The sequence below is a fragment of the Vombatus ursinus genome, unplaced genomic scaffold (genome assembly GCF_900497805.2).
Source record: "Vombatus ursinus unplaced genomic scaffold, bare-nosed wombat genome assembly UNPS02014449.1, whole genome shotgun sequence".
Lineage (NCBI taxonomy): Eukaryota > Metazoa > Chordata > Mammalia > Diprotodontia > Vombatidae > Vombatus > Vombatus ursinus.
Genome location: NW_020954227.1, coordinates 212,097 through 239,772, shown reverse-complemented (window position 1 = coordinate 239,772; position 27,676 = coordinate 212,097). Strand labels below are relative to the sequence as shown.

At 35.1% G+C, this 27,676-nt stretch overlaps 1 protein-coding gene across 2 annotated transcripts in view; it reads right to left on the bottom strand.

Moving 5' to 3' along the window:
* Nucleotides 1–1,269: 1,269 nt before the first annotated feature.
* BAZ1A (bromodomain adjacent to zinc finger domain 1A) overlaps nucleotides 1,270–27,676 on the bottom strand; it is a 110,486-nt gene continuing 84,079 nt past the window's right edge. For both annotated transcript variants that reach the window (XM_027861106.1, XM_027861107.1), the window contains 9 exons: nucleotides 22,326–22,489; nucleotides 21,152–21,306; nucleotides 19,731–19,879; nucleotides 10,073–10,320; nucleotides 9,761–9,987; nucleotides 8,164–8,645; nucleotides 4,896–5,038; nucleotides 3,089–3,176; nucleotides 1,270–2,281 (listed from right to left, as the gene is read on the bottom strand). In XM_027861106.1, coding sequence (XP_027716907.1) covers nucleotides 2,088–2,281; nucleotides 3,089–3,176; nucleotides 4,896–5,038; nucleotides 8,164–8,645; nucleotides 9,761–9,987; nucleotides 10,073–10,320; nucleotides 19,731–19,879; nucleotides 21,152–21,306; nucleotides 22,326–22,489 — 1,850 coding nt within the window. In that variant the 3' untranslated portion in view covers nucleotides 1,270–2,087. The remainder of the gene's footprint in view (nucleotides 2,282–3,088; nucleotides 3,177–4,895; nucleotides 5,039–8,163; nucleotides 8,646–9,760; nucleotides 9,988–10,072; nucleotides 10,321–19,730; nucleotides 19,880–21,151; nucleotides 21,307–22,325; nucleotides 22,490–27,676) is intronic.

The window sequence follows — 27,676 nt, the reverse complement described above, 5'->3', positions numbered from 1 at the left end:
GAATGAATTGATAAGAGATGATACCCCCCACCTACTCCTTCTTGGATGTGGGAGGTCCACAGGTGTTACACACTGCTGATCAGTTGTGCTGATTTTTTGTGTCTCTAAAAATGCTTTCTGTTATATGGGATAGCTGTCTGGGAAGAGGAGGGATACTTGGAATAACTATGATAATGTAAGAAACAGAAGATATCAATTAAGTCACTTTAAAAATAAAATAAAAAGTTGTACATAATAGATTGTGTTTCAGGAATAATATTTCCAGTTTATATATATATAGATATATATAGAGAGAGATATATATCACACACACATACATATACACACACACATATGTATGGAAATATCTATTTAATTTGATATTTGGGAAATTCCAAATAAAATACCTGATTATTGATTTTGTAATTTGTTTCATTTTCCTAAAGTTCACATTGTAGTAAAAATAGCACCCACACAAATTTTTCTCTATTATGTTACGAAGAAATTAAGATATCAAATAGCTACACCTAAGTTGTTAGGTGCCCCCAGAAACTGACATATTGACAAATTACTTTATTTTGTAAGCCTCTATGAAGAAATGACATCATTAATCTTCATCTCTATACACATACACCTAGCACTTTTTTTTTTGGTTAGACAGTGGGGTTAAGTGACTTGCCCTGGGTCACACAGCTAGTAAGTGTTATGTGTCTGAGTTCACATTTGAACTCAGGTCCTCCTGACTCCAAGGCCGCAGCTCTATCCACTGTGCCACCTAGCTGCCCCCCACCTAGCACTTTTTACAGTTGTTTAGTCTGTTCACTGAATGACTGAAAATTTCTTAACTTCTAATCTGAAGATATTTAAATTTACATTAAATGACTGTTTAACAATCAAACAAGGTCTTTAAAGTACCATATAAAGTATATGTATCCACTGTTTTTTATATGAATAATTTACTACAAGGGATACAGAGGTTCTAAGACAGAGGCCATGATTGCTAAATGAACCTAGCTTGTGCTAAATTTTAGAGCCCTTACTAGTCCTACCATGAAAACAGATGGCATGCACAAGAAAAAGCAGCTTAGCAAATATCTAAATTCAGTGTTACTGGATACCTACCCCCTGACTTACGAGATATTTTGGCTTCATAACTCAGATGTAGCTGTGCCCCAAATCCACCTTATTTCTCAAATGTCAGGAATTGTCAGTTCATGTAGCCTTTATGTGTTAAAAAGGATACAAATGAAGGCATAGACTGCAGCAATGAATTCCACAAAACCAGAACACTTTGAAAAATGTATCATTTTATTTGTACACTTAAAAAGTTGTACATTGAAACTTATAATACAGTTCTGTAAAAGCTGCTTATCGCTAGAAGAACTGCCAGGGAGAAGGGAGGGTGTTACCTTTTTCGGATGATCATTAGGAAAAGTTAGAGGAATAAACAAAAACACAGTAAATTTTTTTTTTAAATTTAAGGAACTTTTTCCAGGTACAAATTTTATAAATACAAAAACAAATCCACAAATTTCTTTCAATACTAAATAAATATCTACTTAATAAACTCCAACTGAATAACTCCAGCTAGCACTGGTACAGCACTTTTAATGATATGAAAAAAATTGTACTCATTCATGTGTAGTGTTCAAAGGATGTGTTCATAAAAACAATTCTTAGTCATTTACAATTTCTAAACTATGCTAAAGTAGAAGATTTCATTTATATTAATAAAACCCCCACAATGCCACAGAGTCTAGAAAAAAGTAAAGATGAAAAACAAGTCAAAGGTGTAGAAAATAATTATTTTTGCAAGATACTTGGACACATGAATGATCTTTAAAATATGTTAAAACCTCTGTAAACAAGTACTATATCCAATACATCTATCAAACAGACAATGAACAAAATTGTAGCAAAGAAAATCTTTCCTACATTCTCCTGAGTGCTTAATATTAAAATTTGAGAACATAGTGCAGGCCACACTTCAAGGTGGTTAAACAGTTGTTATTGCTTTATGATATGACTGCTTTGTAGCATGATTTAATATTCCATTTTCATGAATAGCATTAAATTTTCCTCAGAATAAATCCTTCAAAAGGACAAAGTTATATCCGTGACTTTTTTGCAGCTGGAGGCATAGTGTGGTCCACATTACCAGATATAACATGCAGTCCAAGCTTTTGAGCTTGAATGTGGAAAAATGCTTGAAGTCTAGTTCCAGCTTTTGCTTCACTTGTATTACGAGGATTGTACTCAAAGCAGTTCGAAAACATTAACTCAACATCTTCAATAAACTCAGCTAGGAACAAAAGAGGAGTTAATAGCAGATTAGGTTATAAAGCTGTTATACAGACAAAAAGGTACATTTTTGATAAAAGTGTATATTTATAAAAGGCTTAAAGTGTTTTATATAAATCCTCTCATTTACACTTTACTTCACAAATTAAGAAGTGCAAATATCCTTATCTCCATTTTACAGATGAGGAAATTGAGTTTCACAGAGATTAAATGATTTACCCAACTCATTACTGAATGCAAGAGTCAGGATCTCAACCCAGATCTTGTGACTTGAAATTCAACATTCTTTCTACTACAATTATCTTTAAAATTACATTAAGAAAATGGAACCCTTGTTATTATTTTTAGTATTAAGTAAATTAGGGGCCTATAAAAGGTAGTAGAATGATATCTGGAACTTTTGTCCTATGTATCCTATAAAAATATAGTGCAGAGGCCAAAGCACTTTCAAAGCAGGTGTCTCAGCCCATTTATCTTTAATTATAATAAAGTTTATCTCTGATAATTCTGTATGTGGAACTTTTTACTCAGTCCTTAACTGTTTTCAATCCTGTTTGGTAGCCTATTAAATATCAGATGAGGTATTATCCACAAAACCCATAATTAAAATTAAAAGGAAAAATAGCATCCATACAATTGAAAACAAAATAATTTATCTTCATATAAGAGCTTATGAAGTAAATGAAATAACATTCTACTACTTCTAAACTTCTCTTTCTTAGCACAATGCTTCGTATATTCAATATGAACTGAATTAATCAGAAACACTATTGTTTAACCTTAAGAGAAACAAATGTAAATTACTTACAAGCTAGTTTATATTCACATTTGTTCACTTTTTCACGGATTATATTTAAGGCAATAGGTTTTTTGATGATATCATAGTAGTCAGGTACCTGTAAAATAATCATTTAAACATATCATTTAATAAAGAAAATACCGTTAACCCAAAGAAAATTCACCAAACTACCAACTGTTATATTACAAGCAGATATTATTAAAGGCTCAAGAAAAAAGAGAAAGCAACTATTCACCTTCTCAGATGTTGAATATTTATTACTTTAACATTAAAAGAATAAAACAAATTAAGGCATAGTTCCAAATAAAAATTAAACATTAAGTGGATAAGATACTCTTGCAAAAGCTGTTCAGAAATGATATTTTTACATTCATATAAGAACAGAGAGATAGAATGCCACAGGTTCAAATCCTGACTCTGACACATGATGTAACTATGGAACAACAAAATACTCAATCCTCTCAGTACCTTGAGGCAATCCCTTAAACCTGTAAATTATAAAGATGAGTTGTCAATATCCATTGATTTCTACAGTTGGGGAATCACATATTTGCTTCAAATATAAAACCGCAGCTTCAATCTCTCTATCTTTCTAGCAGATTAGGAAGGGTAAAGTCATAAAAGCAGATAATGGCCAATACTGCCATAGTGGTAAGCAATAAGACTCACTAAGGTTTGCAAATGCAATACCAATATTTTAACAGCGCCAATAATGCCAAATATTGTGTTTCTGGTTACTGAACAGGAAATGTGTACCACGTTCCAAGCAATAGGCAGTAAGTACCACCTAGGTAGGAAAGCATAACAACTAAAATTCATAGTCCCTTTATCTCATTTGATTCTCTCAAAAACCCTAAGAAGTACTTCGTCTAAAGGGATTCAGAAGGATTAAGTAACTATTTTGAGGTCTTCTGACTTTTTTTTTTTTTTTGCGCTAGGCAATGGAGTTAAGTGACTTGCTCAAGTGTCAAGTGACTGAGGCCAAATTTGAATTTAGGTCCTTCTGACTCCAGAGCCAGTGCTCTATCAACTGTGACACCTAGCTGCCCCTGGTTTTCTGACTCTTAAGTCCAGTGGTCTACATTCTATCGTGCTGTCTTCTTGACAAAAGTAGATGATTAAGACTAAATATGCCAAACTTCCAGCAAATACAAATAATTCAGAAGTGAGACAAAACACCACCTCTATTCTCTCCCTCCAACCCACAAGAAATAAGTTTAGGAAACCAGACAGAAAACATCTTAGATTATCAAACCTGATTTTTGCTGGTTAGTGTATTTCCAAATTTCCTTATACTGATTTGGACTATAGCATATATTGCTAATAAATAAATGGATCACAAAGAATAATGAAAATAGGTAGGCAGGAAAAGTGAAGAATCACTGTTCTGCTCTAATAGCATAATAAAAAATAGGAGTTTTTAAAAAGTATAACAGTTTCTATGTGAAACCTTTAGTGTAAACTATCCTGAACCCCAGAGCTGTCAATAGCAAGGTATCCTGTAAAACTTATTTTCATTTCACTGCTGAAATAACATGGCTGAATCATCATCATCATCATGTTAAGCCAATTAAATAACTAGAAGGATACACTACTCTTGTTTCACCTACAACTATATATTTTCCCTACTATTCCCTATACTATTCCCTAGTATATTATTAATATACTACTACTGCTGAAAAAATTAGCAACTGTTTTAAATAGGAAAAATGAATTCTTTTGGACAACCTGGTTGTCATGACTAGTCACTGATTCAAAATACGAAGGTGGATATATTTTATCGTATTGTCATTAATTTATACCCACTTTCACTTACCTGGATCTTGGAAACCAGTTTCAAGAAAGGCCAGCTGTCATCATGTCGTACTAATTCTACAACAAGTTGTTCAAAAGCAGACAATTCATGGACTCCACCCTGTCTGCCTGAACTCCTTCGATTCAATGTCTTAGGAGATGAGTCTGAAAAATAAAAGCAGAAATTCTTTAATTACCTAAGACAGATTAAGTTGAAAATACTTAATGTTTAAAACAAAATGCATATAAATTCAAAAAATAATTTAGAGACCAAAATCAAGCAGAAAAACTGGACAGTTTAGGCTGTAACTTGAAACCTTTTTTTTTTTTTAACTTATATGGCCTGAGACCAAAAGTATTCAATTTATATACTTTGTAGGGTTTTCTCAAGGGGTAGGAAAAGTCAAAATCCTTATTTCTTCCTTTTAAGTCTTAATTGTTCTGCTTTCATTGGGAAAGAGTCCTAAAAAGCAGTAACAAATTCAAGGAAGAAATTTGAGACTTAGAAAAGTGACTAGTTTTTCTTCCAGTTTCCTTTAGTAAAAAATCCTTCAAAAGATTAAAACTGAATGGTTCCATTATTTCTTTGTGAATATGACTCAACTGTATTCAATTATATTTAACCATCTTTTGGGAAGGCAGACTATGTCTAGGTAGCTCTCTATATGCACAAGTGTAGTAACAGCCTTATAAATATTACTTTTAGTTCTACAAAAGACCTTCAAAAATTTTTTCCATACCAAAACACTTTTATTACTCTCCTCATTAGCTAAGTAAAGATATAAATTAGATAGATGGGATGGGGGGTGGGGTGGGGAGAGGACAGGTGGCCCTTCACTTCGGTCTTTGTATCTCCAGTGCCTACTACAGTACCTTATACATGCTAAATGCTTACTTGATATTTGTTGCCCTTAGATTAAAGCCACATAGGGAAAAAACAACTTAAACTTTCATGTAATAAGTAGATCTAAAAAAGTCCAATTTTCTAAACCCATATTGGAAAAGGAGTCCCTTATTATAAATGAATTAACCCTAAACAATGAAGTGGTGAAGAGAAAAGTGAACATGGAAGTTGTGTAGTTTTCTAGTTTCTCCTTATGCCTGTACACTGGAATTTCATTATTTTATCATCTGAAATTAGTTTACACAAGACATGCCCATAAGTTAAGAAAAAAAAATTATTCCTAAGAACTATATGATTTTCAAACTACTATTTTAGCATTATCCATACCATTACATATGTAATTTTAAGAGCTAAATTTTATCAAACTAATATATTTTATAACTAATGGATACAGAGATTTGTCTCAAGTAACACTGATGATAAAACGATACTAATAAGACAGTGTGCCAAAAAACTTATGATCCTTTATTTTTTGAGCAATGCAACACAATCCAGCCTTGCTTTATGTGTTTTTAGGTGGAGAACAATGGAGATTAATATTACATTCTGCCTTTGCTAGCTTCCTATTATTGCTTTTCACGTAAACAAATAAATGAGAGACATGATTTAAGAGATAAAAACTGAATGAAGGAGGTAGTTATGACTACAGGAAATTATAACCCAAGTTAAAACAAGATGAAATGCTAGAGACATCTAAAAATATTATTGTTCAAAAACATCAGTTCTCTAAACAGGAAGAATCTATTTAGGTGGGAGAGGTGGTTACAATTCACAGAGGTATATAAATTCAAAAGTTAAACCTGTCCCTATTAGTACTAGTGAGGAAGTGTTTTCTGTGAGCTATCTTTTAAAAGAGAGATAAATGAAGAAAAGGTCTTTATGACAGTCAAAACAACAGTACTATGATGTCACCTTCTGCACTCTGAATTTCTCTTCAAGAATATTTTTAGTAAAAGTTGATATTAAAAGTGATTTTCATATTTTTCCCTCTACCACATCTTAATGCTATATGCAGAAATAGCTATAACATCTCTTCCTTACTCCTCTGACCTCTACAAAATTTTCAAAGCTCAAGATTAAGGTAGCGTCTGAGAAAGGTTTTCTAGAACACGCAGGATCTTGACAGAGATAGGAGCAGGGCCCTCTGGTAGGGAGGAACAACATAAGCAAAGTTGCAAAGGATATAGGATGTGTCTGGGAAATTGCTAGTAGTTTAGTTTGGATGAAAGAGAATATATGGAGAGAAAGAATGGGCTGCAACCACAGTGTGGAATTCTAAATGCTAAGTTTCTGGAGTTTGGAACCAATTCGGTAGGCAATGTGAAATCATAAAAAGTTTTTAAACAGGTGGATGACAGTCTCAGAACTGTACTTTAGTAATTAACAAGTATATGAGGGCTTGAACTAGGCTTGTAGGAAATAGAAATAGAAAGGAAGGGATGTTGAAAAACACTGCAGAGAAAGAATTTATTTATGGGATTTGGGCAGCTAGGTGGCACAGCACATAGAGCACTAGACCTGAAGTCAGAAGAACTAAGTTCAATCCTGCCTCAGATACTTACTAGCTATGTGACCTTGAGCAAGTCACTTAACCTCAGTTTCCTCATCTATAAAATGGGGATAACAACATTACCTACCTTACAGGGCTGTTGTGAGGATAAAATAATATGTTCGTAAGGTGCTGCGCAGAACAGAGCATTAAATAAATGTTAGCTATTAAATGAAATAGTTGAGAGTGGAGGATTGGGTGAAAAACTGAAGGAGAATAAGGGAATTTAAGAGTGATGAAGAATGGTGATGCCAGTAACAGAAATAGAAAAGTGAAGAGAAAAAGGGAAGGGAAGGGTGAAGGAATAATGATTTCTACTTTTGATATACTGAACTTGATATTTTAGTAGCCAGGTTGTTAGGGGTGGGGGTGAGGGGTGTTTTTCAGGTAAAAATGTCCACCAGGTAGTTGAAAATGTAGGTCTGAAGTAAAAGAGCAAAGAAGTAGGGGATAAAGATATACATGTGGAAACTCTCAGCACAGCTGAGACAGGTGATGGCAAGAGTAAAAAAGACAGATGAAAACTAAGGGCAGAATTTTAGGGAATTTATTTAAGGAAGAAGAGAAATAGAGTAAAGGAATTGTCAGACTTGGAAAATTAAAACAGGATAATACCACAAACTAAGAGAGAGGAGAGTTTCAGGAAGGAAAGGATAGTTATCAAAGCCTGTAGAGAATTTGAAGATAAGGACACTGACAGAAGGTCATTGGACTTAGCACCTTGGATGTCACTGGCAACCTTTAAGAAAGCAGTTTTTATAAGTTGTCAGGGGTGAGAGAGATTATGGAGAGAGTAAGCAGGAATTGTTCCAAAGTTAACTGATAACATTTTCATACCTGTGGACTGTCTCTTCCTGCCTCTTTTCTTAGGTTCTCTATCCTGAACAGAAAGTTTAGGTGTAGAATGCAAAAGTCTTGCTTCTTCACTTGACTTTGTGGCAATGACTCTAAAGTTAGGGAAGTTGGAAGGACTGTCCACTGGTGTATTTTTAGCAGTCTTCCTGCCTCTACGCCTTCTACGAGGACTGATTAGTTCCACAAATACATCTCCTTGTAATGAACCATGACTCTGACGAGTAGAACGGCTGGTAAGTTGTAAAGAAGCTTTAGTTTCTGTAGCAGGGGCAGATTTTATCTTTCTTAGATTTCTTCCAGTAGTTTTAGATGAAGATCCAGTTGGTTTGGGTATACTCTGCTGATTCCGTGAAGTATATCTTCCAGAGTCCTGTCGCTGACCACCACGACTTGAAAAAGAAGTACTGAGTCTGCCTCTTGTTTTTATTGGGAATCTGAGCTGTGGTCTTCCTCGTTTAGGTGGTCTGGAAATATTTTAATCATAAGAATTATAGAACAAACTAATGATACTTCTACAAATCAAGCCTCAATCCAGCATTCCATTACTCTGAATAAGAACTACAGTCAACAAGATTTCTAGACCAAGATATTACATGTACAGTACAATCCACTTTTATCCAATATCTTTTCTTTCAAATCTGTTTACCTATTATGTAGTGTGACAAACCTGTACAGTTTTACTTCCCTGGGGGCCTTATTTATACACAAAATAATCTTTGCCTCTCTTCTCATTACTCTTTCTCTCACCTTCCCAACTCCAGGTCCTAGTGACACTAAAAGCTAAGGGAGCCAGTAACTCCCAACTATTGTTTAAAAACAAAATAAAACAAAACCCAAAAACAAAACCCAGAGATTCCTATGCACATCAGATCAGTCGTCACCTCTACAACTATGTGAAAATAATTCTTGTCACCTCCATAGATGCTTTTGCCCTATATCATTACCTTTGATATTAATTTTATCCTAGTTTTGCCCACATAGAACTATTGGAGAGTGAATCTTGACTACATCTAAATATATAGAAGAATTTCTTCCACAATCTAGATAGAAAAGAATGTATTTATTGCTAGACAACCATCAATTTTCTCATTCTTATAACCTATGTGTAACCTCAGAGCTTAGCATTGTGTTTGGCACATAGTAAATGCTTAATAAATGCTTTTTCACCTATTTGTTCATACATTGTTTGTCATTTAATGTTAATATCTCTATCATTCCAACTAGTTGTCCTTGAAGAGTTAGGATAAAGAACAAAACCTAAGTTTCTAATGCTGCAGAGTATTCTGGTATCTCCCAATGCAGTTTTCTACCCTCAATTACACCAGAAAAGCCCTCTAATTCTACTAAGAATGAATTGTGTATAAAGTATTTCAATGCCAAAGCAAATAAAAGGCATGAAAGTCTTTCAGAAAAATATTTAGCTCAAATTACTGAATTATGTACTACTTTCAAAAGTGCTACATTATAAGGTTAATAAAAATCTATTACTATCCCAATAATTCTTTCATATCTATTAAGTAACAGTAAGCTGAATCTAAGAATGCCAATGGCAAGCTCTATATTTCAGATTAGAACTCACATCATTTCTTCTTCTTCTTCTTGAGAATCATCATCTTCATCCTGCTCCACCTCATATTCCTCTTCCTCACTCTGTCCTATTTCATCATAATCTGTTTCTTCTTCATTTTCCATCTGTTCTGCAGTCTCTTCATCACTTTCCACAGATGGTCTCTGTCTAGAGGAAAGTCGTCTAGAACGTTGCTTGGGTCGACACTCTGGACAGAACCAGTCTCCTTCAGGTACAGTCTGACAGATTACATGAAATGTCTACATAAATGGATCACTGGATTGTGAAAATTAACTGAATATTAAACATAAATAAATAAAATACCTTGAGCTTTGGCCGAACACAGTAGGTATGATGACCTCGATCACAGCCATCACAAAGCACCATGCATTCAGCATCACCCTTCTTTCGACATATCTTACAACGAGCATTTAGTATAGACTTAGACCAGATGACACTACGATCCAAGGTAGAAAGATGAAGAAAGACTTGGGATAGACTAGCAGAAGAAAGAAGAGACTCCCTCCAACGGTCCAGAACTGTTTTGTAACAACGTCCACTGTCACTGGCATCTTGAGGAAAATAAAGAAAAAGAGATCAAACTTTTTATTATTAACATTTCAAGTAGTCTGGTTAGAATTGTTCTTCTGTGTATCTCAATTGTTCATGAAATACTAAAATACTTTTATTTCACTATTGGTTAACACAGGATTTGAACCTAGGTCTTCCTGATGTCTAGTGTTCCTACCTACTCTGCCACCCTATGCTTGATCTAACAGAGAAATAACTTGCTCTAATATCACTACAAATATATCAGATATGACTATAAATAGATAATATATGATTTAATAGATAACGAAAATAAACAAAGCACACACTGAATATGAAACATCTTTCCACACTTTAAGATAAAGATAGTTTTATTAAGCACATAAAAGTTCTTAACAGAAGCAGTATTTTAGTATTTGCCCCCCCCCAAAAAAAGTGCTACGAGACCAAACATTTTCTTTCTTCCCCCTTGAGCCTTCCCTTGTAACAAATATTTTTTTAAAAAGGGGGATGGGGGAAAGCTCAGCAAAGTCAATGCACTGATTGAATCTGAGAGTATATTCTACATCCATAATCTCAACTCTCCAATGATAGAAAAAAGTATAATTTCTCAAGCCTTTTCTATGGACAAGCTTGGTCATTTTGATTACATATAGTATAGCTTTGTTTTATTGTTTTTTTTATTTCACACAGTTGTAGATGCACACACCGTTTCCCCATTTCTGTTTACTTAACTCTGGTTCAGGATAAAACTTCCCATGCTTCTCTAAATTCAGCATATTTGTTGTAGCAATATTCCATTATATTAACGTATTATAATTTCTTTAGCAATTCCCCAATATGATGGGCACCCACATTGTTCCAATTCTCTTTTGCCACAAAAAATCCTGAGTAATTATTTTGGTTTTTTCTGTCTTTGACCTCTCCTTGGGGTATAAGTCCAGTAATAGATATCTGGTCCAAGGGGATTTTTTTTTTTTAGCATAAATGCCCATAACTATTAATAATCCAAAACAGAAATTCTGTATTAGCTATAACACTGGCACTACAATTCCTTTAATCTTTTAGGCTCGACACCTAGCAGGTTATGACAACTCCTGCCACTATTTTGTCCATTTGATCCAATCAATAACCAAGTCCTATATTCATGGTTATACACTCTCTTTTCAGTTTAAAACTTTTAATAATCTCTAAGCAAATATATTCTTTTCTAACCCTTCTTAGCGATATTCTATCCCTGGGCTATAACCTATCATTCCTGCTTCCTATATACTACTTTATTAATTATCCATTTGCAGAAGTGATGAAAATACCACCACGGGCCCTAAATCCTTCAGTTCTCTTCATAAAACTCAAAATACTCTTAACAGGCTCCCTTTTAAAAGTTAAAAATTGTTCATTGGCATTCCCTTCCTTCTCCTCATTCCAGAGACAGAGCCCTAATAAAAAAGGGAAAAAAGTTCAGCAATGAAAAAATCTGACATTATAAGCAGTATCCCATCTCCCTCTACAAAGAGAGTGGGAAGAAATGTCTTCTCATATCTGTTCTTTAAGCCCAAATTCGGTCATTACCATTTCAAAGCATTCAGTTTTAATTGCTTTGTTTTCTTTCCATTTACAAGATTAAAGTAATTTTTTTCTATTTCTGCTTATTTACTTTGCATCATGTCTCTTCATGCCCCCCCCATTCGCTTTATTTCTCATTTCCTAGAGCACAGTAATATTCCATTACCTTCCTATAATAACAACCTGTTTAATCATTTCTGAATTGTTGGCCTTCAATTTTTATTTATAATTCTTTGCTACATATTCTGGTGTACATGGGGCCATTCTTTTTATTTGTAAGTTAACAGGCTTCTAATGGCATTATCATGAACTGTGACTCTAAAATTCCTCCAACTCTGACTCTAACCTCTTTAATTAGCAGCTATCTGATCCTGATCCTTATCTAGTATCAGGTCTTTTTGCCTCTATTCCTTCCTCCGTACCCCATTATATCTTTCTTAGAGCTAATTCCTACCTTATCAAGTCTAAATTCATTTAAGCACACATAATTTGGCCCCATTTTGATTTTGGATCCCACTATTACAATACAAGGGCAGCTAGGTGGTGCAGTGGCTAGTGTGCTGGGCCTGGAGTCAGGAATACTCATCTTCCCAGCTGTGTGATACGGGGCAAATCACTTAACCCTGTCTGCTTCAGTTCCTCATATGTAAAATGAGCTGGAGAAGAAAATGGCAAACCACTCCATTTTGGGGTCACAAAGAGTTGGACATGAATGACACAACTAAATAACATTAATAATACAAACCCTTCTAGTGCCAATCTAGCAGGGGGCCTCTTCACGGTCCTTCTCCCTGAAATGCTGTTTCCCTTACTTGTTCCTTTAACAAGTTGCTCCCCTTATTTAATTTTTTCCTATTGTAAACTTAATTATCTAAAAAAAAATCAAACATACAAAAAAAAAAAAAACAAGAGGACTGTATTAGAAGTTAGAGACAGAGAGAGAGAGAAATCCAGACAGGGGGAGAGGGGGAGAGAGACAGAGGGGGAGAGGGGGAGAGAGATGGGGGGAGGGGGAGAGAGGGGCAGAGGTGTATAGCTTTATTGGTACTTTGGTGCAATAGAAATTACAACGGGTTTGGAGTTAGAGGAACTGGGTTCAAAATCTGACTGCCACTATGTGACGTTGGGCAGGTCACTTAACCTCTAGGCTTGTTTCCTTGACTGCAAAATGATCAACTGTACTAGAGGACCTCAAAGGTTCCTTCATCTCTAAGTGTATGACTCTATCAAATTAAGCAGGACTTTTAAAGGAAAGAAGCCCTTCCTGGATCAGACACTATTCTCCCAAATTCTTGTTCTGGCTTCTCCTTCTTCCTTTCACAACCCCAACTTCACTTTACTCCCTTCATAAAGTACAATGGAAAAGAACAATGGATTTGGAGTCAGATGACCTGGGTCAACCCAAATTCCACCTTTATCACTACCTGGTCCCCAAATTTCCTCCTCTATAAAATCTGAGGTCCCTTCCAGTTCTGAATCTAAAACTCCATGACTAGATTCCATTACTGATCTTCATCTGTTCTCCCCCAAAACCCTCCAATCCTGGATAACTCCTACCTAGGTAGGTCTTACCTTTTCAGTTTCTACCCTGAACAGCAGAATTCTACACAAGTTTTCATTCCCCCTCTGGCTCCACTCCCGCTTCTCCAGACCTTTTCTATTATGACAAAGAATTCTCCTCATGCCATCCATCCCTGAATTTCTCTCTCTGGAAGCACATGCTACCATATTATGGTCCCTTCCCCTGATTGGCCTGATGTTCCCAGAATCTCCATTCTAAGGAGGATGCCTAAGCCAACCATGCCTTCACTTCTCTACAGGCTCCACTCCTGACTCTTCAGACTTTCTCTACAATGTCTTTACAAGTATCTTCTCCCCTTTTCTCTCTCTCATTTTTCAGCTTCTTTTTTATGTGTTATCTTCCCCTTCATTAAAATGTACGTTGCTTAGGGGCAAGGACTGTATTTTTGCTTGTATTTGTATTCTCAGCCCATAGCAGCTTATGCCACACCATAGGCACTTAAAATGTTTGACTTGAACTTAAGATGTTACAAAACTGTGCTAACAAAATGCCACTGCAAATTTGTGTAGTTTAACTTAGTAGGACCTCAATGCTGTACAACCAGGAATACTATTACTCATTTCTTATTTGTTCCCTATCATATTTTCCACAGCAACTTTAAAAAAAAATTATTTTAAATATGTTTTATTTCATTAAACATTTCCCAATCACATGTAAAAAAATTAAATCTTTTTTTTTTTCAAATTCTGAGTTCCAAATTCCCTTCCTCTCCCCTGCTCCCCTCCTCGAGAAGGCTAGCAATTTGATATCGACTATACTTGGGAGTCATGAGAAACACATTTTTATATTAGCCATGTTGTAAAAGAAAATGGACAAAAAAAAAAAAAAAAAAAAACCCCAAGAAAAATAAAGTTTAAAAAAGTGGCATGGCAGCAATTTTAAATCTCTCTCTCTCTCGAACCTTCAACTCCACACTCACTACCGCTCTTTCAGCAGATAAGTTCACCAAAGATTTTGCAGTAAAGATTTAAGGCCATCTCAACTAGGTTCCCTCACTCCTGTCTTTCATACCTAAAAACTACTGTCACCTCTAATACAAACCTCTTTCACTGCAAACTTAAAAGAAAAAGCAGCCCTCCTGCAGGTCTGTGCCCTTGATGCCAGTCTTTAATTTTATCTTCCTTGTCCTTATTCCAGCAATCAAGCTCTCTCAGAAATCTTCAATTTCTTCTCTATTGGCTCCTTATAGCTACTTAAAAACACACTTGGGTCCCCACATACTAAAAGCTGGATCCTAACACCTTCTACTAATAGTTTGCTTTCAGTCCATTCTTCATAATCTTCCTTACCATTACTACCATCCATACTTCTCAATCTCCTACAATCTGGCTCCTGATCTTGTCTATTGAAACTACTCTCTCCAAGGCCATCAACAACCTCATAATTGCCCAATTCAATTGCTTTTTCTCAGTCCTCATCTTCCTTGACCTTTTTGAAGTATTTGATTTCTGACTGCACAACACTCCCTTCATACTCTCTCCTCTCATGACATGTTTCTGATCTCCTTTGCTGGCTTTTCTTTACTCTCCCCCACCCTTTAAATAAGGGATGTTTTCCCAAAGCTCTGTTTTCAAGTTTTCCTTATCTCTGTTATCTCTCCCTTGGAAATTTAACACACCCCTATGATTTCAATTATCACCCTCTATGTGGGTAACTTCCAGATTTTTATTTCCAACCCTATCATCTCTCTCCTTAGTTCTAATCTAGTATTTACAAATGCCTACAAGATTTCTCCCTGAATGTCCCATGTACACCTCAAATTCAGTATGTTAGAAACAAAAATCACCTTCTTGGTCAACCTACCACCTCCTTTATCCCCTTTCCTTTAACACCACATTTCTGTTCATAGGACCATTATTTTCCCAATTTCCCAGGTTTAAAATTTCAATTATCTCTGATGTCTCCCTCTTTCTCTCCTACATCAGACTGTTAAGTATTGATGAGTCTACTTTAATATCACAATTTAATTTCCCCCATTCAATTCCATTTTTATTCTCAACCTGAATTGTCTTCTTACTTTTATTCTCTTCCTAGTCCATCCTCAGTATTAAATTATTCTCCCTAAATACAGCTCTAGTCGGTCATGTCATTCTCCTACTTAAAAGCCTTCAACGATTATTTATTGTTTACCAAGTAATATCAAATTCCTCAGCCTGGTACCCAAGGCTTTCTAGTCTTAGGTCCAATAATTATTTTTTTCAGTTTGGTCTCCCACTACTATCACGTTTCATACATTCTAAGTTGAAGACAGATTCTAAATATTTACCATAAACCAAATGTATCTGTGCTTTTCCTATATTTGGGGTTCAGAATATCTTTTGAACATCTTCATATGTCTTCACTCTGCCCAAATTCTTTCCATTCCTCAAAGTCTAGCTAAAAAATGCTACCACTTTTATTAAGCATCCTATTCATTCCTGCCATATGTAATCTCTCTCTCTAAATACTTTATATCTTTATTACGTTATATGCTATATTTTAACTTATATTATTAGTGATTTAGGTCTCGTTTCCTATACTAAGCTACAAATTCTTTGAAGACAGTTTTGTTTTGTTTTTTATTAATTTATTTTGATTTAACAATCACTTTCATAAACTTTTGAGTTTTAAATTTTTCTCCCTTTTTCTTCTCACCTCCCTCCCCACGATGGCACACAATCTGATATAGGCTATACATATATATATATATATATCCCTATTAAACATATTTTCACATTAGTCATGTTGTAAGGAAGAATTAGAACCAACAGAAGGAACTGCAAGAAAAAGGACACAAAACAGGACAGTTGTTTATCTTGGTATCCCCCATGGTATCTAACTATTACGAATGATCAGTATTTGCTAAGTGCATAATGAAGAGTGTATTGTGATAAATTTTTCTTATTCCTAATTGTTTTCTCTAATCAGATTTAAAGACCAATCAAAAACAATGTCCAATATGTCTTTTAATTGATCAACAAAAAATGACTAAGCAACTATATGCAAAGTAAGGTGCTACATGAGGCACTCAACTCTGAACTCTGTAGAAGCAAGAATCTTCATCCCATCTATTTTCTAATTTTGTTGCTGTGTGCTTTACCCTACAAAGTGGATTTCCACAGACCATAGCTAAGCCAATCAGCTATGAATTCCCTGGGATCATGCATCCTTTATTTTCATCCCTTTCTCCTCAGCTTTCCAACTTCCGTTTGGAGAACTGCAATCAACACTATCACTGTCTCTGGAAATGGCACCCCTATTGTTCTATTCTATGTCCTAGTGACTTCCCAGGCAAAATACTCTTCCCCTTCACCCCATGTCTCTATACGTGTTGCCTAACCCTATTAAAATGTTAGTTCCTTGGGCTTGGACAGTCTGACTTTTGCCCACCCAAGTTATGTTTTATTCTCAGGACTCTGCCACAATATTTTTGCTGCTTCCTCCCTCCATCCCCAGCAGCACCCTTCTGCCAGTGCTAAGTGCCTCCCAAAAATCTCCATATTGAGGAAGGGCCCAAAGCTGCAAAGCAAAAAACAAACCAAAAAACCAGGCAACTACTCTCTTCTGACATTTTTGCAAATTTTTAAACCAAAGTTAGATGAAAAAACTTTCATCTTTCCAAAATGTTATGTATAGTTATTAAGATGAAGTTAAAATAGCAGAATATTAATCACAGGACTAGTGAAAATTAGTGACAAATAATATAATACCGTAGAGCTTTAAGCATTAGAAGTTCTTCTAAAAAGTAAAAAGATAATTTACCATCTTTCTCACTAGACTGATCGTCCTCTCTCTTTTTCTTGTCCTCCTTTTTCTTTCTATCTCCCTTTTGATCTCTTTTGTTAATTTCTGCATTACCTAATTTTAAATTGATAAAGTTAATCCAAACATCTTTTTTTATGGCCAACTGTAAGCATAAATGCTAAAATATTTATCTTAAAATCAAACAATCAATGTAGGCCGAATCCAGGTTTTTGAATTGAATATTCAGATGAGAATGCAGACACAATATATTTTTCAAGTGAGGAGTATCTAAACACTAAAATATACTGTATTTAAAACTGCTTTAATACTCAATAGATGACCCAGATACTCTGGTCCTGTAAATTCTTACTACTGAAAAAGTAATGTGGCCAAATAATGAAATTTTTTTAAGTTGGAAAATTAAATTCCACTGAGAGAAAAACAGAAATGAAAATGCATTCGTTAAGCACTTAAAATGTGCTGAATTCTGTGTTAAATGCTAGAAATACAAATACAAAAGCGAAGTCAATACCTGCCTTTGAGGAGCTTATGTTCTAATGGAGGCAACAATACACATACGGGAGATTGTAGCCAGGGAGAGGCATTTCAGTCAGATAAATTACTGAAATGGTTAGAAGGGTCACAGGGGAGTATTGAAATATGCTATCATACAGAAACAATGGCAGAGTTGATTTGATGATTCATATAAATGCTATTTGCAGGGAATTTTCTCCATAAAAAATCCAGGCCTATGGAAGCAAATAGATCTTTCTATTATAAGTGAAATTTAAAAAAAAAATTCACATACCTAAATAAATTTCCATTTCTGAATACAAGAATAAATGAAAAAAAAATTATGTTCCAGGCACTAGGTATCACTGGGGTCCAATGGTACCCTAAAAGATTTCGCTTAACAAAAAATTCAAACTCATTAAATAAGAAATAGTGGGATCCAAAAGAACAAAGATTTAGATGAGTTTGAGACAATTTCTTAAACTAGTACTTTCCTAAGAGATAATCTTAAGGAATATTTAGGTAGAATTTCTATTTACACTTTAAAAAAACAAATAAAACAAAAACCTTCCTCCTCCCCTAACAGGTACTTTATGGACATAATATTTCAGGTCTGAAAAGGTACATGAAATCAGTTTATTGTTTTTTATATACAAAGCCATTTCCCTTTAGAAATTATTTTTTTTGTTTTGTTTTTTCTTTCTTATGATTCCTCCTATTGGTTCTTTTAACAATATGACTAATATGAAAATATGTTTAATAGGAATGTATATGTGGAGCCTCTATCAGATTGTATGCCATCTTGGGGAGGGAAGGGGAGAAAACTTAAAACTCAAAAAGTTTATGGAAGTGAATGTTGAAAACTAAAAATAAATAAATTTTTAAAAAATGATGCAATAAGTTAGATTCCTAGGCAACACATAAAAATCTACTAACAAATAAAACTAAGTTTTCATTCATTTATTCTTGATTAAACTCAAATGCTTAAGATATTACTAATAGAATCATTTCAACTATAGTAAACCACTATTTCTAAGATTATTTCTATAAGAAAAAGCATTTCCAACTTGGGTTACTAGGAACATATTTCTTTGTCTCTAATTCTTTCTACACTTTCATATGAGAAGCCAACCAACTCTGGATCAACTAGTTGTTCTTCAGATAATTCTGAATTAGGAATGAAAGAATAACAACTACTACAAAGGGTTGGCTTACCCATAACCCAAATATACATGGGTAAATTCACTGTTTACAAAGTGATGTCAATTATTCAAGGTTTGAATATTCAAAGGAATTTAACAAGGTCTTTGCTACTTTTTTTGTTTTTGTCACAGACATCTTTAGGCTGGTTATTACCTTTATACCTACTAAAAGTGGCCAGGGACAGGAAGAGACGGTAAAACATCAAATCAGTTTAAGTTGAATTAGTAATTAGCAGTTCTATAAGAAAGGAAAAAACTTAGCAAAAATAAATTGGTCGATGTCTACTACTACTGCAATGAAAATTCATAAATTTGGTGATCTCTTCTGTTACTAGAAAGCACTATTAATCTAATTACTAAAAATCTGGGATTTGTCAACTTCAGTAATCACAAATTTCACATTTCAAAATACCACTCCCAACATGGAAGCTCTTGAAATATTTTTCCCAAACAAAGGAAATTACATAGTACATGAAATTTAAACACAAATAGAATCCCAACCATAAGTAAAAAGGCTAGGAAGAAAAATAAAAATACATCATTTAGCAGAAGTACTCTAATGATACATAAACCAATGTGCTTCAGTTTATGCTATGATCTCATCTGAGAAAACCTTAAGTCTCAAAATAAAGAAACATTAAAATAGCTTAAATAACACTATAATATAATGGCTTATAATTACTTCACTTCAGTTTTTTATAAATTAACAGCTCCAATACAGAAGACAAATGCATCTGGTTTCTCATTTTTCATTCAATAAAATGTTCCAGTTAACTCAGGAAAGGGCATTTTCAGCATTAGGTTAAAATGTACTAATAAAATGAAAATAAGGAAAATCAGATATTACCAAGTGGTGCTTTGAGGAATCGCCGCTCAATGCCTTGTTCTATTTGAAGCAGTGCAGTTGCCAGGTAATGAACCACTTTACTGACTGACTGTGGTGTGTTTGTATTGGCTGAAACAGTATTTGGCACTTCAGTTTTGGTTCCAAGTAGTCTATGATTTAAACAATAAAATATTTCATGTGTATTTAAAAAGTGGTACATAAGTCTTTTAGATATGATACAAAATAAATCAGTTTTCTAACTTAAAATAATTTTTCCTGTCTTCTTAAAAAAGACTTATATGGCTATTGGTAAACTTGAGTAAATGGATGGTTAAGACCGTGTCTGCTCTTCTTAAATCTTGATCATTTTTCTATAGTACAATGCTATTCTCAAGGTTTCATTAAGACTTGTCAAGAACAAGATATTTTGCCACATTAATGTTAAGTAAAAATATTCAAATGTTCTCCGTGGGACAGGTTCCAACCAAAAATCTGATCAAATTGATCCAGTAATAATTTTGCTGGATCACTAAAAGATCTAGGAAATATTCAATTTTGTACTGTGGAATTACAACTTTTGTTTTTCCCTACAGATTTAAGTTGAGAATTTAAAGTAGTAAGAGCAATCTCTTTATTTTACAAATTACAAATTACAGATCATTCAATAAAATTCTCTCATTAAACAATTAAGAAAATGATACCCAAAAGAAGTGACTTACAAGGCAGGAGTCACACCAAGCCTTAAGTGGCAAAGCTGGTTTGGAACCCAGGTCTGACTCCAAATCAGTATATTTTCTACTAAAAGTTGATGCTTCCCTTATTTTAATCACCACATCTTAAGTATTAGATTAAAATGTATAGCATTAAAGAGGTTTTGATAATTAAAAATCAAACGTAAAGGAAATGTAACAGATTAAGACAATTACTGCCAAGAAAAGGTCAGTTTTAGGATTCAAAGATAGGTTAATTCACTGGTCAAAAATGTATTTGTATTAATTCTATGTAAACAAATTAAAGGAGAGGTGAAATGGCTTAGTGGATAACACTTGGAATCAGGAAGACCTAGGTCCAAGTTGGCTAGCTGAACATAAGCAAGTCACTTAATCTTTTGGTGTTCCTAGACTTTTAACTCTTTTAAGACTAAAGTTATAAAGAGGTTACTGATCTGCATCAGCTGAGGGAGTTTCCACAGTAGGAGTTCCCTAGACCAAAGAAATAATAGGTCTAGTAACCTTTCTCATACAAAATTCATCTCCTCTTTACACAAAAAACTATGCTTTTCCCTCTCCCCCACCCCTGCAAAAAAATCAATGAATAAAAATTTTAAATGGTGAATGGAAAAATTAAGTTCTCTATAATGAAATCATACCAGAATAATCTGACTTGCAAGAAAAAGTATGATTATGTCTATTGGAGAAAAAACTTTAAAAATTTAATCTTACCTGTCTTTTACAATGAACTTTGCTTGATCATCAATTTCCATTTCTTCTATATCTTCATTCACAGATTTAATGATCCCATTTTCCCTGTTTTCCTCACTGAGTAGCTCATACCGTCCTTTTTCTAAGGCTGCTCTCCAAGTTTGTCTGTCTGTAACCTGACTCAAAACATATGTATTCCGTTACCTTTTTGAATAATTTGAATAAATGACACCTATTGTTGCTAAATACTAGTGTTCAACAGAAAAAAAAAATGAAAACCAAAGGGAATGATAGGTTTTGTTTGGCTACTTTTGTGCTTTATTATGTTGCAACTCTTAAAACTACTCATGTTTTTACCAACATTTTACTTGAATGGGGGTCTAAACTCTAATAATTTCAACTACCCGGTTCACAGATGAGAATCACAAAAGCCAACAAAAAATAGCCTCTCAGCCAAAAGAGACTGCAGTTTATATAATTAGAATCCCTTAGGATTCCACTTAGAGATTACATGGATTTCAGACATAATTTCTAACGAGCTCAGTTACAGTCTCCTAGCCCACTAATACCAAAGAATTAGTTTTCTTAGGGAAGGATGACAAAAACAAGACACACATATACATATTTTTTCTGCTATACATATATATTTTCTGCTACAAAGAGCAGTACAATAAGGACTCAAATGTATAGTAGTCTAAGTCCAAGAGTAGCAACAAAAGATTTTAGATCTTCCTTTTTAAAAAATACAAACCATTATTTTCAGTTCCCAATTTTCTCCCTCCCAACCACCTCTCTCCCTTCCAATGAAAAGGCAAGAAAAACCAAAACCTTTTACGAATCTATATAGTCAAGCAAAACAAATGTCCACATTAGTTACGTCACAAAGAAAAAAAAATGTTTCAATCTGCACTCCAAGTCCATCTATCTAGAAAGACATTTCTATATCTTTCTAAATAAGTTCTCAGAGTATTACTGGAGACATAAAAAAATGCATATTCATAATGACTTAGGAGGAAGATTTCCATTTAAGTTACCACACAAATAGGAACATGAAAAATTTACTTAAGAATAAAAGCACTTCTAAGGCACATATTCATGTTGCCCTTCTCAAGGTAATGAATAGAAAGAACCACCAATCTGATCTTAATAAGAAATATAGTGTAAACGAAAACATTTCTCATTAACAAGTACAAACCTTGACTGCCCCTAGTGTTCCCTGGTAGATTCTTTCTTCGATGTCCAAAAGAAAATCTCTAAGCCTCAATTCAAGTTGCTTTTCTGCAGATAGTTGGAATGTATCATGCATACTTGATATTTTCCCTCGGCCACAAATAGGTCTGCCATCATTCTGAAGTTTATCTGTAACAATGACCAAATATATTTAGTTATTAGGCTTTTTAATTGTTATCTTCTAAATATTTTATCCACCCCTAAAACATTAAATACCATTTGAGTACTGAATACCCCTATTCCACCTGCATTTGCATCCTAGAGACAAAGGAAATAAAAGAAATGGAGCTTTCTTGTCAGGAACTTTTAACATGAACTGACGTCTTAAATCACAAAAAGTACCTTATTAGTTCAAATAGAGGGTACATATTTTTCATACTTAAGTCAGTTATGTAGAAAGTATGAATGTGTCTTATAAACTGATGTTAATTTTGGTGTATTTTTTTTTCATCAAAAGCAATCTGATTTTTAAAATATGAACTCTATTCAGACCAACAGAGTAGTGAAATATTCAGACCTTTGTAGGCCAGCCAGCAGGGAACGAAGAGATGGAAAGATGGGCATGAGAAGAATGGGAAAAAACATTGATTGAATTACAAGAATAAAAGATGATACATTGTATTTCGGGGGAATAAGAAATTAAAAAATAACAGGCAAAACAAAGCAAAAACAAAGAAAGTGGAAAGGTTAAAAAGAGACAGCCTTCATAATAACTGTAAAATTATCTCCAAAGACACACAGTCAGAACTGAATGACCCTTCCTTAATTTGATCACAATTTTAAATTCAAAAATTTGATTTCAATGACTTTTAGTTGGGAATGTTGAATTGTTAAATAGATACTTTCAAATATGTTGAAAAAGGGAGGGATGGGGGCAGAGCCAAGATGGTGGAGTAAAAGCAGCTACTTGCTTGAGCTCTCCCCCAAACCCCTCCAAATACCTGTAAAAAATGGCTCTAAACAAATTCTAGAGCAGCAGAACCCACAAAAAGACAGAGTGAAACAAATTTCCAGTCCAAGACAATGTGGAGGGTTGATGGGAAAGGTCTATTGCGCTGGGCTAAGAGAGGAGCACAGTTCAAGGAGGGCCACGCAGGCAAAGACCTGATCTCAGTGAATGCAGAGCAGGCCTCAAGGGACTGAAATCAAGGGGAGCTGTGGCAGTTTCCAGACTTCTCAATCCACAAATGCCAAAGACAACTTAGGTCAGTAGGAAAGGCCTGTCGGACCTGGGTGAGAGAGGAGCTCAGTCCAGGCCCAGCCCTGGTACAGCCCCAGGGCAGTGACCACAGACCACAGAATCTTACTTTGGTGACAAAGAAGAACAACAAAGTCAAAGCTCCTACATCCAAAACCTCCAAGAAAAATATGAATCAGTATCAGGCCACGGAAGATCTCAAAAAGGATTCTGAGAAGCAAGTAAGAGAAGTAGAGGAAAAATTGGGAAGAGAAATGAGAGTGATGCAAGAAAATCATGAAAAACTAGTCAATAGCTTGCTAAAAGAGACCCAAAAAAATACTGAAGAAAATAACAGACTAACCCAAATGGCAAAAGAGGTCCAAAAAGCCAATGAGAAGAAGCATGCCTTAAAAAGCAAAGTTGGCCAAATGGAAAAGAAAGTCTAAAAGCTCACTGAAGAAAATAATTCCTTAAAAATTAGAATGGAGCAAATGGAAGCTAATGACTTCATGAGAAATCAGAAATTATATAACAAAATGAAAAGAATGAAAAAACAGAAGATAATGTGAAATAGCTCATTGGAAAAACAACTGACTTGATCCAGGAGAGATCACTTAAAAATTATTGGACTACCTGAAAGCCATGATCAAAAAAAAGAGCCTAGATATCATCTTTCAAGAAATTATCAAGGAAAACTGCCCTGAGATTCTAGAATCAGAGGGTAAAATAGAAATTGAAAGAATCCACCAATCACCTCCTGAAAGAGATCTCAAAAGGAAAACTCCTACGAATATCATAGCCAAATTTCAGAGTGCCAGGTCAAGCAGCCAGAAAGAAACAATTCAAGCATTGTGGAAACACAATCAGGATAGCACAAGATTTAGCAGCTTCTACATTAAAGGATCACAGGGCTTGGAATATGATATTCTGGAGGTCAAAGGAACTAGGATTACAACCAAGAATCACCTACCCAGCAAGACTGAGTATAATCCTTCAAGGGAAAAAAATGGACATTCAGTGAAATAGAAGACTTTCAAGCATTCTTGATGAAAAGACCACAGCTGAATAGAAAATCTGACTTTCAAATACAAGACTCAAGAGAAGCATGAAAAGGTAAACAGGAAAGAGAAATCATAAGGGAATCATTAAAGTTGAACTGTTTACATTCTTACATGGAAAGATATTTGTAACTCATGAGACCTTTGTCGGTATTAGAGTAGTTGGAAGGAATATATATAGAAAGAGGGCACAGGGTGAGTTGAATATGAAGGGATGATATCTAAAAAATAAAGTGCAAGGGTGAGAGAGGATTGTACTGGGAGAAGGAGAAAGGGAGAGGTAGAATGGGGTAAATTATCTCACATAAAAGAGGGAAGAAAAAGCTTTTACCATGGAGGGGAAGAGGGGGAAGGTGAAGGGAATGAATGAATCTTACTCTCATCAGATTTGGCTTAAGGAGAGAATAACATACACACTCAATTGGATATGGAAATCTATCTTACCCTACAGGAAAATAGGGGGGGAAGGGAATAAGAAAGGGAGGGATGATAGAAGGGAGGGCAAACTTGGGGAGAGGGTAATCAGAAGCAAACCCTTTTGAGGAGGGACAGGGTCAAAGGAGAGAATAGAATAAATGGGGGTTGTGATAGGATTAAGGGAAATATACTAAGTTTTTCATAACATGACTACTATGGAAGTGTTTTACATGACTACACATATATGGCCTGTATTGAGTTGCTTGCCTTCTCAATGAGGGTGGGTGGGCAGGGAGGAAGGGAGAGAATTTGGAACCCAAAGTTTTAAAAACAAATGTTAAAAATTGTTTTTATATGCAACTGGGAAACAAGATATACAGGCAATGGGGTATAGAAATCTATCCTGCTCTATAAGAAAACAGATGGGGAAGGGGATGAAAGAAGGGGGGAAGGGGGTTTGATAGAAGGGAGGGCAAATCAGGGGAAGGGGTATTCAGAATGCACACCATCTTGGGGTGGAGGGGAGAGATGGGGGAAAATTTGGAACTCAAAATCTTGTGGAAGTGAATGTTGAAAACTAAAAATAAACAAATTAATTAGAAAAAAAGAAAAAGGGATGTATAAGAAGGTAAATATTTTAATTTTAACACAAACAATCATAGCAGATATTAGAAATTAGCCTAGAGAACTGTGATTTCTGGCTTTTAATTTTAGGTTGGCCTGAATAAGTCATAAAAAATCTCACAAATCTGTTAGCAGCTTATAAATAATCAAATTATAATGTATCACTTTGCCCTTCCATCCTACTACTCTTCTCTTCCAAGTCTGGTCCCAAAGGAATGACAGCTGTCCCCTTTATTCTCCTTAGACATCTCTACTGCTAGTGTCTCTTCTGAATAGAAATCCCACCCCAGCTACTCACTCTAGGCTTAGAAGAGTTCATTCATTTTATTTATTCTAGAGGGGGGTGGGATGAGGTGGAAGTAAACAAAGACAGGATAAAGGAAGAAGAGTTTTTGATATTGCAATTGAGGGAAATGTCTTCTCCCAGTTCCAAATGTAATTCAGAATAAATAATAAATATTATACAGTTCTTTAGAATACATTAGTACACCAAAATTCTAATGTGAAACTGACTTAGGAACCCAATCACTGCTTTTAACACTGTATTTGAAAGTAAACAAGTATTAATTAGGCAACTACCTTATGTGAACCACTGTGACAAGTACTGGAAACACAAAGAAAGTCAAAGACAGTTCTTGACCTAAAGAAGCTCAAACTATAATAGGGGAGACAAACAAGCAAAAAGAGGAAGTCACTACATTAAGAGGAACTGCAAAAAGCTTCCAGTAAAAGATGGGATTTTAATTGGAACTTGAAGGAAGCCAGTAGGTCTACCTGAGGAGGCAGATGAGGAGGGAGAGTTTTCCAGAGAATATGTCCAGAGCTACAAGATAGAGGGTCTTGTTCCTGGAATAGCAATATAAGACAGGCAGGAAATAAGGTGTAAGAAGACTGGAAGAGGGTGCTTGGGAGGACTAGGTTATGAAGGGCTTTGAATGCCAGAGAATTTGGCATTAGATCATGGAGAGTTTACTGAGTGACCTAGCTAGACACAAGCTTTAGGAAAATCACTTTAGTGGTTGAAAAGGAAGGTAAATTAGAATGATGAGAGACTTAAGGCAGACAGATCCACCAGCAGACTACTGCAAAAGTACAAGCATGAGGTGATGAGGGCCTATACCAGAGTACTGGGCAGTTATCAGAGGAGAGATGGGGGCATATTCAAGAGATGTTGTAAAGGTAAAACTGGATTTGGCAACAGACTGGATTATGGGGGGCAGCAAGGGAAGCTTTTTGTTTGTTTGGTTTGTTTTTCAGAATGGAAGAGACATACGCATATTTGTAGGCAGTACAGAACAAGCCAGTAAACAAGAAAAGAGTGAAAACAGGGATGATGGAGCGGGATAGAATGGGATCACTTGAATAGGTGGACTGTGTTAGGCCTCATCGTGTGAACTAGGGGTGAAGGAGGAGATTATAACAGAAGGCATCTGAGTGATGGGAAATGGAAGAAGAGGGAGCTCATGGTGAATGACCTCAATTTTTCTGTAAAATATGAGGCAAGGTTCTCACCTGAGAAGGTGGAAGGGGGAGGAACCATGGGAATTTGAGGTTGGAGGTAAACGTTTGGGAAAAGCCACTGTGGAGAGTGAAGCAGTGAGTTGAAAAGAAGTTCAAATCTGGCCTCAGACACTTATTAAATGTGTGACCTTTGGCAAGTCACTTAACCCTGTTTCCTCATCTGTAAAATAAGGGAGAGAAGGAAATGGCAAACCATGCCAATATCTTTGCTAAGAAAACCCCAGATGGTGTCATAAAGACTCAGTCATGACTGAACAACAACAAAGGGAGGTATAGTATGATTGCCAAGCAGCAGCAAGGATCCAATTGTAGTGGAACTAATCAGAATGATTACGATTTTTTTTTTCCTACCTTCATTCAGCAGCACTTGAAAGGAAGACGGAGAATAATGGGAATGATCCAAGCCTAAGGCTTGGTACAGTGTAATCAGTGATATGATCAGAAGCTAGGGATTCAACAGAGGAGGGCAGTATAGAGCTGAATTAGTTCACTAAGGAGTTGAGATAGGGATAGTGC